The sequence below is a fragment of the Netta rufina genome (assembly GCF_964035555.1).
Source record: "Netta rufina genome assembly, chromosome: 1".
In the NCBI taxonomy this organism is placed as follows: Eukaryota; Metazoa; Chordata; class Aves; order Anseriformes; family Anatidae; genus Netta; species Netta rufina.
Genome location: NC_140123.1, coordinates 44,884,625 through 44,898,174, shown reverse-complemented (window position 1 = coordinate 44,898,174; position 13,550 = coordinate 44,884,625). Strand labels below are relative to the sequence as shown.

General features: G+C 35.8%; 1 protein-coding gene across 2 annotated transcripts in view; it reads right to left on the bottom strand.

The window, feature by feature from the left end:
- Nucleotides 1-13,550, bottom strand: part of SCEL (sciellin) — a 73,795-nt gene that overhangs the window by 38,570 nt on the left and 21,675 nt on the right. Inside the window, exons 3-6 of one of the 2 annotated variants that reach the window (XM_084306407.1) lie at nucleotides 13,179-13,213; nucleotides 11,644-11,843; nucleotides 4,691-4,764; nucleotides 191-305 (exon numbers count right to left, since the gene is read on the bottom strand). In XM_084306407.1, the coding sequence (XP_084162533.1) occupies nucleotides 191-305; nucleotides 4,691-4,733 (158 nt within the window). In that variant the 5' untranslated portion in view covers nucleotides 4,734-4,764; nucleotides 11,644-11,843; nucleotides 13,179-13,213. Of the gene's footprint in view, nucleotides 1-190; nucleotides 306-4,690; nucleotides 4,765-6,063; nucleotides 6,171-11,643; nucleotides 11,844-13,178; nucleotides 13,214-13,550 lie in introns of those variants that run through there. The other variant, XM_084306408.1, reaches the window with a different exon arrangement.

Below are 13,550 nucleotides of genomic sequence, written 5' to 3'. Positions count from 1 at the left end.
AAAAAAAGTCAGTGAAAGTCCAACAGACTAATAGTTCCAAAAGGCAATCAGTATTTCATCAAGTAATAGTTATTTGATGAAAATTACGTAATTTTAGGTAATATAATTCATGACAAAGTTGACAATCCCAGAAAATGTACATAGCACACAAAACCAAAGACAGAAGAAATGTACTTCAGATCTTTCCTACCTTTCCTCTTCAGGTCTCTTCTTTATCCAGCTGTTATCTTGCAAAAGGGTCCGTCGCTTGTTAACATCATGAACAACTTGTCTGCTTTTAATTGCAACAGAAGGGCTCTTATTATCTATAAATGCAGAGAAAATTGTCTTGAAAATGAAAGTAAGGGAAAGCTTTGGAAAGTTAAAGTACTGTTAGAAGAGCTGACATCTGTAGAAGTTCAGGACAGATTGAATCTTCAGCTATCAGATACAGACAGAATACTTTTTTTAACATCAGAAAAGAAAAAGCATGAACATGTTTGAAGATCCTGTTTAGTACAGACTCTTCTTGAAAAGTTTGCAGATTAATGCCTACAACCTTAAAGGTTGTAGAAGACCAGTTAGCAGACCAGAAGACCAGACTTACAGAAGATCAGTTTACCAAACTGAATTCAGTTTTGTCCCTAATATGAGACAACTTGTTATATTTTTTTACTATAAACAAGTTTTATAGATCTGATAAAAGAATTATAAAGTATACATGCAACTGTAATTCCAGGAAAGCTAACCTAATGAATCTTATTTCTCAGGGGGTTGTCTGTGGTTGGATTTTCAGATGTGTGACAAGATACAAATTTCAAATGAACGCTAATCTTGAGATGATCACATGGTCCTCCACCCACACTCAACCCATGTGTGGATTTTCAGGTTCCTCAAAGGGGTCAGACTCCCTCTGAAGCTTTTATCTCAGTGGCTGAACGGAGTGGCTGAAAGAGAGTGAAAGCTCTCTTTTCTAAACAGCTATCTATTTTTACTTAACTTTTTATAAATGCAATACCTTTATGTTTTCAAAGGTTATCAGGACAGACAGACAATCAGACACCTTTCTTACTTATGCTAACAACCTAAAATCTTTGCCCAACAATGCTAATATCTAGTATATTGAGTGACTAACAATATGATGTTCACTTGATCTATATGAATATGTATTCTTCACTATGTTAGAAATCTGATGTTTATTTCCTTTGGTTTCTCTTTATAAGGAGTTTGACTCAGGAGCAAGGAAAAATATTCAAAGACTATTGTCCATCATTCCCGTTTGTTCTTCTTCTCACTAAATTTCATATCATATTATTTCAAAGAGGATTCTCTTTGAAATGGAATATTTTTTGCTACCATTACGACATTTCCCTTTAAAATGGAAGACTGTAAGTTGAGTCCTAATAGAAACTCCATTTTTGAATTGTAATATGTGCCCAAACTTTCCCAAATAAAAGTTGAAAAATTAAATACACAAAACCTTCTGTATCCAGTTAATCAACAAACTGACATTAAGAATACTGAGTTTATTGTGTTTTTTTTGTTTGTTTGTTTTTTTTTTTTAAGAGATTTCAATGATTTTCTCCTAAGTCCTAAATCCTTGAGCATCCATGCAAAAGAATGTCTACACCACCTGATTTCAGCACGTTATTATCTGGTGGTCAGTAGGGACGTTAGATTGTAAAGGCTGTGTATAGAAAGATCACACTTCACAGTCCATATTGTGTCATTTGTCAGAGCTGTGTTTGGCATTCTGCTGTGATTTATAAGAAAGTATAGTTCTTGCATTTGATCCAAGAATTTCAGCTGCAGTGATAACATGAAAAATGACAAATAGCTACAGTGAGGGGAACACAAAATCATAACAAAGCACCAAAACATTTACTTTAAGTAACAGAGGCCAAGAGTGATATTTCAAATACATTTCCTTCATGAAAGAAAAACACTGCAATACTATGATAAAATTCAATCTAAAAATCTATAGCTGACTGCAAACCAAACCGTGCTTGCTCTTAACTGTTGCAATTCACTATAGATATGACCAGATTAATAAATAAAAGAAGACCAGTGAAGGAGTTCATGGACTGGATTCTTCATCATTTGTATTTGCTTAGTTGCAAGCATGCACTCTGGCTTTTTGTTGGACTAGCTCTCTCCAAGACTAAGCTGCTAGAGAAGAGACATACATTTAAGAAGCATGGATGGAATAGCATGTATGTGTGTTGCTGTCACAACAGGGCTGTTGGCTCTCATCCCAAGGTTTGCTTTTCTTTCTTTGACCAGCACAGATTCGGTCCTTTGAGATTATTACAAAACGAATAGGCACATCAAAGATGGGATTTATAAGAACATGCTGACTATCACAGTAGGTTAAGAACAGTCATCCATCCTCATTGCATGATTTCCATATCAGCTTGTTCACTTCCACTTTAGATAGTTTTCCCTTAAAAATATTTATTGAAACCTGACCTAAAGACTTCAAGATGGAAGGAAGGAAGGAAGGAAGGAAGGAAGGAAGGAAGGAAGGAAGGAAGGAAGGAAGGAAGGAAGGAAGGAAGGAAGGAAGGAAGGAAGGAAGGAAGGAAGGAAGGAAGGAAGGAAGGAAGGAAACATACAGCATAGCCTTGCCTGCATAGCTCCAACGGTTCGTTAAAATATCTATTAAAAATCTATTTCACTTCATGCAAATGCAAGAGAGGATGAAGATCAGTTTAAATAATGTCATTGTCTCACAATCACTGCATGGAGATCATTGTAAGAGGCAAACAAGACTATATGAAGTTCACTTGATTGAAATATTTATTGTTTTGAATATACTATTAGTAATGACTGGAATGTACTAGGCACTTCGATGAATCTGCATATAAAACAAAACAAAACAAAAACACACACACACACACACAAAAAGAACCTGAATGAAGATAAAATAGCAAAAACTGTAGCTTCCTATTCTCATAAATACAAAGATATTTTTAATTTGGTGCAATTATTTGCATTGAAAAAAAAATAAAGAAAAGTATGAGTTCAAATATATGCATTCAGAGATAAAACTTCTCTTCAGCACAGATAGCTAATGGCAACTGAAGGGTGGAAATAACTCCAGCATTCCTTTCATATTAATAGTTTTTAGCCAGAGATTATTTCAACAGTCTGCAATACATTTAAATCTGTGCTGTGCTTTCAGCCATAACCTCCTCTGAATCTTGAAAAAAATGACAGGAACATAACATAAACACACTGATATGTTGAAGAAATACTCAGTATATACCCAGCTATTAAAATTAGCCAGTTATATACAATATTTCTCTTTTCCAATGCCATTTTAGAACAATTCCTATCACCCACCCAAAAATCACTTGGAATTCATAGAAAACAAGACTTTTTTAATTACTTAGCACAAACAAGGCTTCAGGAGGTCTCCTATAAAGGCAGCAGTCAAAGGATACATATTGACCTTTCTTTTCAAGAAACATCACAAGTAATTTGCTAAGGCTTAAGGCCCAGGATTTGCTGAACAGTACTCATTTCTGGTCTAATCAATTACCTCCCAAGTTTCAATTACAAATTAAATATAGATCCAATACAACAGTTTGGGTCACATGAGTGCAGGTAACTTATTCCCTTCTTATTTTGGCAGCAGTTTGAGAGACTTGAACAATGGTGTTTCTACTTATCATTCATTTTTTTTCTTTCTATTTTTTTCCATTTACTGCTTCTTCACTGTTTTAACCTTAATCTTTTCAGCAGAGCTTGAAACGGGAGCAGAGGAATTACCTCTCAAACCCCAGATGAATTCAGCCACAAGTACTGAACATTAGAAATAAACTGCTGATTTCCAGCATGCTCAAGGGGGACAGATGGTAGAGCCTATTTCAGGGTGCCAGCCCCCAAAACCAGTTTCCAGAGTCCATTTCCAATTTTGCTGCTTCTGAAGAGCTCTCCTCAGAGGGCAGAGAGCTCATCCCCTCCCTGCCCTCTGCTGCTCTGCAGCAGGGCTGCCTCACCGTGAGCACAGCCTCCAGCGAATGGAAACATCAGCACAAGTTCTTCAAAGTTGTAAATAGATAAACCCACAGATAATAAAGCTGTTTGCAGTCAATCTGTCAGGCAGGTTGCACAGTGCTCATGCCTGTGGTCAATCTGCTTCCAGTCCTGGCTAGCACTGAAAGCATGGCCACAACCATCTTGATGCACTGTGGCCTCTTATGTCTCACCAAAACCAGGCCCTCAACACACCTCAAAACATCTAAGTCTTTAGAAATACTATGTCCTATCTGACAAAGATTAAACAGATTTTCTCCCTCCTTCCTTACATTGTAATTCTCCTCAAATTCTCCTTATTTCCCAAGTCAGAGGGTAACAGATATTGCCTGCCCATTACCCTCCCAGCTGCCATGCTGCCCTGCATTTTCCACAAGGCACCCACAAGGAACCCGCATATTGAACCACACTGCCTGGCTTGCTAACCAGCATGGTGGTTTGGCCTGAATCTCTGCCAGCAGAAGCTTACACACAACACTGCTGGCTTTGCAGCTGACGTGGGTCTGCCTGTGAATCCCATAACTAGCATGTCCCCTACCAAAGAGTGGTGGTGTGCCCTGGAAAGGTAGCTGCGCAATGGGTATGGCCGTGCTTGCAAACAGGAAGGCAGGGAGGCTGTGCTTCAAGCTCTTAAGGGCCCAGAGAGAAAATGGAGGAGACTCAGTATTACCGCTTTGATTAGGAGATTGTTTTCGTAAGCTGAAAGCTGACATTTTGTTCAGTGGGGAGTCCTTCTGTGGGTATCTAAAAGAGAATGACAAAAAAAAAAAAAAAAAAGACGTCTGTGAGATTTGGAATCAGCTCAAAAGCCAGCATGAATTCATTTGCCACTTTGATCACCTCCTTGTACAAGCTTAGTAAGATAGAATGACTTAGATTTAGCTGCAACCTCTTTGAAATGAAGCTCAGACATGGCGTTCACTTTTCCATCCCTCATTATGACAACATATTATCGTGCCCTGCATCTGTGCCTATCTCTCTCTTCTCCTTGTCTGGAGCTTTTTTCCTGAGCATACGTGGGGTGATGAGAGCCTTCAGAGGAAAAGATATAGTAATGAAGACTCATATGAGATGATGAGCTGAATGGGAAGATCTTATCAGCCAGTGGCTCAGAGCAGTGCCTGGAGCACACATGGGCTCACCCAGCTCTGCTGACAGGTCTCACAGCTTCAGTGGCCTGCAGCTAGTACAAGGCTCTGGGGATGGAGGAGGAGGTGTTTCTTCTCCCTTGCAGCAGTTCTCAAGTCACTGACTTCTTTCCACGTCCCAAATGAGGTTAAAAAACAAGCTTCTAAATATGAGGATTTGAAAATACATATATATATGGGAGTTGAGTCACTCAAAAGATTTCATGTTGTACTTTGAAACTGAATTTCCATTATCAGTTTTATACAGAAAACATAATGATATTTTAAAGATGAAAAAAATTTCCCTTCAGAAATAAAAAATAAAAAATCAACAATTCTAACATTAACTTAAGCATGTGGACAAAACTGATCCTCTTTAGGGGTTAGTTAGAAATTCTGCAAATTAATTATTTATTATTTTTTTTTGGAAAGCAGCTTTTCCCAAGAAACCAACATTAAGCTGAAATGCTCCCAACCAGCTCCACTGGTTATACTGCTAAGATTTAGAGATGACAACAAAACTATTTTTGTGACAGGGATGATCATTAAAAATCACAAACATTCCTTGTTCTCTGGGTGTATTTACAGATGTAAACAGTGGATTGACAGACCAGAGCCTGTGGCCGTTTCTTTACTGATACAAGGTGAAGATGTTGAATTTTGGCAAAAGCTTAGCAAAGGCATTAAAGCAATGCTTAAAACAAAGCATGGAAACGAAATACTACAGTGGATGCCACGATGAATTGTGCGTAGAACAGATTTTTTCTGGTATATTTTTACTGCCAGATGATTGCTAAAAGAGCTTATGCTAACCAACCAAACAAACAAAATACCTGGATGTAAACAGATCTTTTTATAAAGTAAAGATATAAATACAAACATAATATTGGAGTACAAAAGTCCACATATTTCTTACCCAGCTCTGAAATTCCAGATGTTTATAGGAGTTTAATATTTTGACATGTTGATTGAAAAGCTCTGACCCACACTCCTCTCTTTGAACATTAGTTGTTAGTACCAAACATATGTTGGCACACTGCATGTAGAAACCATGTGACTGCTGGGTCTGGTTCCCACCCAATAAAAATATGCTCAGGGCTATCATGAGCCTTATTTATTTTGCAATAGGTTACAAAATACCTTTCAAAATTACTGATACAAGGTTTTAAACAGATATGCACTGAATTTCCTAGAAACTATTAAGGTAGTTATCAAGGTTATCGAGCAATCAGTTTTAGATAATGACTAGTCTTGCTATATATTTTCCTGAACTGTCACGATTGTGTAATAAATAAGATAGTAGAAAAGGTTCTGATTTATTTATGTTTTCAGCTTAGCACCAGCTGGACATCTGATACTGCCATTTATTTTAGTCCTTGGATAATAGGAAGCTTGACATTTCAGTATATTTCACAAGAAATGAGTGCTGCATTTTCTTGACTTTTTTACCTGGAGAAAAAATACAGTAGTAGAAGGAACTTCGATATATTTTCTAGTAAAGATTTTTAAAGATATTTCCTAGAGGAAATGTATCATAACACATTGAAAACAGAGCCTTCCTTTGTCAAAATTAGACCAAATGTGGTCATTTTAAGGCTTGGAATTTTCTTGTAAAAAATCACACTTTGCACTTTAAACATTTCATATTAAAAATGGCAGGAAATTGCTTTGTAATCTTCATGGTATACTATCTACTTTTTTTTCCCATAGATTCATGACGAGATATGAAATTTTTCACAAAACTGACAAAGAAAGTGTCAGTCATATATCTTTGTTATGAAACAAACAAGAAACTCTCAGACATTAGTTCAGAAATACAAATTATCTTTGAAGTAAACGATCCATACATTTTGAAACTCATGCTTAAAATCTACAAGAATAAATAAATAAATAAAATAAACATACGTTAATGGCGCTGGGACACTGAAAAACAACTGAAAAACAAGTTTGCTACTCCCACTTGTGTCCATGCATGATAAAAGTCAGCAGACAACTAAGAACAGTCCATAACAAGAGTACTTCCATTCTCCATCATTTAATTGAAACTCTATGTTGTCTCTTGTCTTATTTTCATTTTTTAATGTTGTTAGGGCAAAACAATATTTCTGTTGCACATGTATATAGCACCCAAAATAAATTACTACCTAGTCTTCAAGCTCCAAAGCCGTACACATAAATAAAAATAAGCTCACTGTTTTGTACAGTCAGTACTGAAAATGTGTCAGGCGTTCAGACATTTCAGACCCAGGCACTTCAGTCTTACAGAATACTGTCATGTTGTCCTCAAGCTTTACTTCTTGCTTTGGTACTTTCAAGTTGTATATCAAAGATTAATCCATTAAAATTTAAAATGCAAATTAAAAAAACACCTACTTTAGTCTCTAGCACAGATAATCAAGAATCATCAGAGTAAGATTTACATTTCAAGATCTTAAAAATGAAAAGAATCTTGAATAAAGAGGCAGGATACAACTCAAAGCATTTTTTTTCTTGGTCTTCACCGTTGTGTGAAACATCTGTCTATGTGAAGGTGTGCGCATCTGTGTATGTGAAAATAGGAATGGACAGAAGATTGTGAGAATCATGTTATTTTAAAAAGTTCAACTTATAAAGACCTGGAACCATCACATTATTCACGCAAGTCAGTTCACTGTTTTTGTTTGTATGTTTGTTTGTTTGTTTGTTTAAAGCTTTTTACTCCATAAATTAAGTTCTGAGAAAGAGAAGTTGTAGTCCTCTATACTAAAGTAGCAAATTACGTTCAGACATTCTTAATAAGAGCTCAGCCACTGGAGAAAAAACAACTCAGCTGGAATGCAAAACAAAAACAAACAGGAATGCATCTCCAGTGCAATTTGAATTTTAAAACAGCGTCAGGAAACTAAAAGAGAATGAAAACTGCCCCAGCCAGTCCAATGAGCTGTTCCCAAAAAGTTTTAAGGCATACCAATCCTAGATTCAGAATCCTCCATGTTTCTGTGGAAATCCAAATATAATCCCAAAGAAACCCAGGAGGAAAAAAAAACAAAAACAACTTCAAGCATGACTTCAGAGAAAGTCAAATGCCTCTCCAAGATAGTAGCAAGTTATTCAGAAAGCAGCAGGAGTCTTCAATTCTATTTTTATCACAAATAGCCACATTCATGTATCTGCATCTCCTTTTCACATCCTGATCAGCAGAAGACCTCAGGCTGCCATAAATCTTCAAAGCTAGACCATCTAGTTTTTGGCTAGTCTGAACACACCCATTCTTCCAATACAGAGCTCTCTTGCCTTCCGTGTTTTATTCTGGGCTGTAGCTTTCTACATAATTAGGTTTCACATATATGCATTGCTGCATTTTGGAAAGAAAAAAAACACACACATACACAAACAAGAATAATAGAAGCATTTCTGGTAAGAATCATTTTTTCCACATTAGACTGAACTAGTTATAGACAAAAAAAAATATATTTGTTCTTTAGCTTTTAGCTGTGACAGTTATTAAGATCTTATTTATAAATATTTAGATTACGTGTATTTTGCTTTTAATAAACAATATTTCTTTCCTCGGCTTAAAGTTACTGCATATCATCACACTGTACAAGTAATTCACCATAGGAAATCTAAAAATGTAGATGTGAGGTACACCCTCTTCTCTGAAAAGTCAATAAATTTGTTTTTCTACAGCAGTTTTTCATATAAAGTGTTGCCAAACATCAATGTCTAAAATATTAAACTTCCTACTCATGAACTGGACAATACAGAAGATTATAGAAGAAGCGTTCTAAAACAAACAAACAAACAAACAAACAGTATTAGAATTTTCCTGTCTTCTGCCTTCTTATGCTATATTGTTAAAACAATCTAGATTGTAGAGAAGCCTCTGAGTTTAGCATTTCCACATAAAATGCCATATGGAACAAACAGGTTTCTTACACATGGCTCTTCAGAGCCACAGTTTGCTGATTACATGTACTGTGTCCTTAAAGTTCCAACTTTTCAAAAACATCAAACAAATATCTGCCATTTGAATATGAACAGTACTTTGTTCTTTATCCCAAATTCGAAACTTTTCACTAAAATGTCATCTTGAAGCCCAATTTTCTCTAAAGTGAGTTGAAAATTTGGTGTCTTGTGAGTAATCAGAATTCAAAATTTTAGAATTATTCAATTAGAAATCTAACAGATGGTTAAGACATTAATGTACCACATCCTTTGTGCTTTAACTGATTTTCATTCTTTCACTGCAACCTAGGAGAAATTTTGGCCAGAATAACTTCACTGATGATTGAATAAAATGAAGGTTTACTTTGGTTTACCTTCTTGTTTTTTGTTTGTTTGTTTGTTTGTTTTTTGTTATTTTTTCCATTAGAACTGTTTAAGTTAATGCTGTCATACATAACTTATTTTCCATTTATATGAGATGAATGTCAAGGATATGACATTTTAAAGAAAACAACATTTGATCCTACTTAACCACAGATGCCTAAAACACCACAACATTTCTGTGCCCTCAGTTAACATATTCTATGTCAGGTCAGCAAACTTTGTTATTTTGTCCATCATTTCTCTTGAACGTAGTAAGACAAAGATGAGCAGCAACTGATTGAAATCTCTTTGTCTTGAATAATGATAGGGATCTCCAAGACTTAGAAATAAGGTACTGGGAAGACACATCATTACAATTCTAAATAGATAACCATACGTGTGAGATGCAATCTTGCTTGTTTGGAAATCAACACCAATTTTGCTGTTCTCTGTACCCATCATTTCTCCCCTCAAATGAAGATCTATCATAATCCTATCAGAACATCGTGTCTATGCTATCACCCTACCTATACTTAAATAATAATTTGTTTTTCTAAACATGGGTTCACTTCCTTATTGCACATAAAGGCTGTTTTTCAACAATCATAGCTAGAGCCAGCCAAATCTCTATCATCCTTCACGTTGATAACTTTGCTGTTTCAGTTAAGCATATGATCCTTTAAATAGCCTTAAAAGTCCACTCTATCAGATGCAGATCTGTACATATGCTACACTTTCCTCCCTCCGGAATTGTCACCAGCATCCACTGCCGGAGTTCAAGACATGCAAAAGTCAGGACATGCAATAGAAAGAACAATGCTGCTGCTAACAGCACAGTACCAAGTACATAGTCTGAGCTTAAAAACAAACACTTGAATATAATTTATATTCTTCAAAATTGTAAGCCACTTGTATCTCTTTATTCAGAAATCCATTCATCTTTTTGTCCTTTTGCTGAAATCCATATGTAAAAATAACTAGATTTATTTCATAGACATTAAAGAACAACAAAAAAACATTCCTGGAATGATTCTTTTTTCGAGTTTCATGTCAGAGAAATAGCAATGTAATGCATTTTTAAACTTCTGGAAATAATATATTACATTTAAATGAATATTTTACTATATGTTTTATGTCAGAGAATTGATAATGATAACAACCCTCGTAAAGAACAGGAATAATATGTGCATATACATAAAAGATAAATCAGGCAAGGCTAGGACAGGCAAGGTTGGGCTAGAGAACACGTGAATGTAAAACAGAAATCATTCATCTATTTGTAGCAGAAAGAACTCTCAAAACTGGTTTTTCAGGACGTGGGCGGAGGAGATTCTGTTTTGAAAGAAATTAAGCTTTGGAACTGTCCCTAATGTATGCTGAAAATGAGCTGCTAAGTCATAACTCAAATTTGTATGTGCTTTGTAGTTAGGACTATATGATCAGTTTTAAATGTGGCTTTTTTTTTTTCTTTTTTTTTTTTTTTTAACGGAATGTAGAAGGGGAGTAATAATTTCATATTATATCATATATATATTTTTATTAACCTACTTCCTTTCACTTTGCTACATTTTTAATGAAGAACCCTTCCTGTTTATGCATGAGTTCAGTTCAATGTGTGGATAAGTCATAATATCAAAATAGAAAAGATACTTCTACTATGCCTTTTGCAAAACTGGAAATGATTTCTGAATATTTAACTAGCAGTGTATTCTTAAAAAGCAAACTATTGCTATTTTTCCTCTTTAAAATCATATAACTAAGGCAAATTCAAGTAAATGAGATTTTAATAATTTTTAATTTAATTTTAGATAAAAATTCTGAAGAAAGAATAAAGAAACAATAAACCAAGCCAAAGAGCAAAAATGACGTTAGAAAAGCAATTCATGAAAAGTGGTCTGAACAGTGAGTTTGTCATGAGAGAAATAACACTAAAATGCAATACAATTAGTAATAAAATGTAAGTAAGCAATTAATTAAGATTGTATGGGTAAGAGACGACTTCAGGAAGGTCTAGGAAATTTGAAGACCTAAACTACGACGCTTTAAGGGCTGGGTTTTCATAGCACAGTCTTGGCACTTCTTTAAAATCATAACCCTTGAAGTGTGATCCTAAGTTAGATACTCAGAAATCACAGAACATCTGAAAATGTAGGACTTTTGATACATGATAAAGCAGATGTGATAAGCAGAAACATAAACGCCTTACCTAGATATGGCAGAAGTTTGTGTCCTAGTGTTGTTCAGTGTGGTAAGTCAACCTGGAGATACCTGCAAGTGAGGTATAGTCAAAGCAGACGGAGAGTTGAACTCTTGTTCTCCATCCAGCTGTCTGAAAAGCCAAGAGACTTCTCCTTCAGAGGCTGAGTCACTTAAGGAGGAGGTAGGAGGTGTGGAAAAGGGTGGCACCTTGTAGAAATACCAAATCAATTAAAAGTACTGGTAAGTTGTTATACTTCTGTGCTTGCTGTACTTTTCAAGTGCAATAGGGCTGGGCTTCACAAAATGAAATACTTGCGTACACTTTGAAACAGAAAAACAAGCAATTACTATCTGAAACAATATACTGCTCTCATATGGATTTTCCACAGAAATATATGTTGCAGAGTTAGAGGGCTGCGTCTCATGTAGAGTGTTTCAGGTATTTACACAGGCAAACATAAAGAAAAAGTGCATTTCAACACAGGAAAAATCTGCTGAAGTGTTGTGTGAACACTAGAATCTGATACACATTAGGTATTTGCTTTGTTTGAATATGTGGGCAGAGGCAAAACATCTGTGGGGGAAAATCCCTCCTACATGAGATCTTGTTCCAAGTCTTATCCGTGCATAGTTACTTTCTCCTTCAGCACAGCCAGTAGTAAAAAGAAAAAAAGAGACTGCCTTTGCTTTTTATTTTGTTTGTTAATTCCTTATAATAACTGCAGTTTGTTTCTCTGTAGGCTAAAACTGACTTACTATTAATAAAGACAGTAGCAGTAAACAATCACTTCATTATAGAATCACAGAATGGTTTGGGTTGGAAGGGACCCTAAAGATCATCTAATTCCAGCCCCAAGATTCAAGAATTTCTTCCTTATATCTGATCTAAACCTACCCTCTTTCAGGTTAAAGCCATTCCCCCTTGTATTATCACTACACTCCCCAATAGAGTCCCTTCCCAGCTTTCCTGTAGGCTCCCTTTAGGTCCTGGAAGGCCATCTTAAGGTCTCCTCAAAGCCTTCTCTTCTCCAGGCTGAACAACCCCAATTCCCTCAACCTGTCTTTAAAAGATAGGTGCTCCAGCTCTGAGCATCCTCGTGGCCCTCCTCTGGACTCTTTCCATGACAGAAATGTTGTGTAAGACCCTATGTTTCTGTTTGGGACACAGGGTCAGTTTTTAAGGTATCTTATATAAGCCCATGCTTATTGTATATTCAGGGAGCTTTCATATTGAAATACGTGAGACGTTGTTATACAAGATGCTGTGTCGCCTAGTCCTATTGTCTTTTGTGAAACTTAAGACCTTTCAGTACTAGAAACGCAAACTGACAAAAGCAACTTAGTAAATGTGTCTTTAGCCATGTTCCTAGTCCTTATTTTTGCTGATGGTTGTGTCTTCAGAGGCTTGGTAGTTAGCATGCAGTTACTGTCTAAACATTGGTTACATCTGAAGAAATGCAGCTGATGAAGCCACAGACCAGAAAACACTAAGTATAAACTACCAACTACCACAAGTTTCACAATTAATGAATGCAAGCATACCTTTCTGAACTTTGTACATCTCAGCCTCCAGGTTTCTGAAAGTAAAAATATTTACAACAATCATAGTGTGTTCAAGTATGCTATACTATATCTTTAAATTTTTACAATCAAGATGAAAATGTTTTGAATGCATCTCTGTTCATACATATTGCAGTTTTACATTTCTAACATGCATGCCTCCCAAATGAAACAGAAGTCCTTCTTCATAAGCAATGCACAGTGGGAATTAAGTTAAAAAGAAATTCTAATACTGTTTTCAGTTGAAATGGAAAAAATAGCTTTGATTTGTAACAACAACACCTGAGCGTCAGAATATGTTTTTCTTTTGAAGGGTTTTTCTTTCAGAGTCCAGGTGCTGGATGACATTACTTT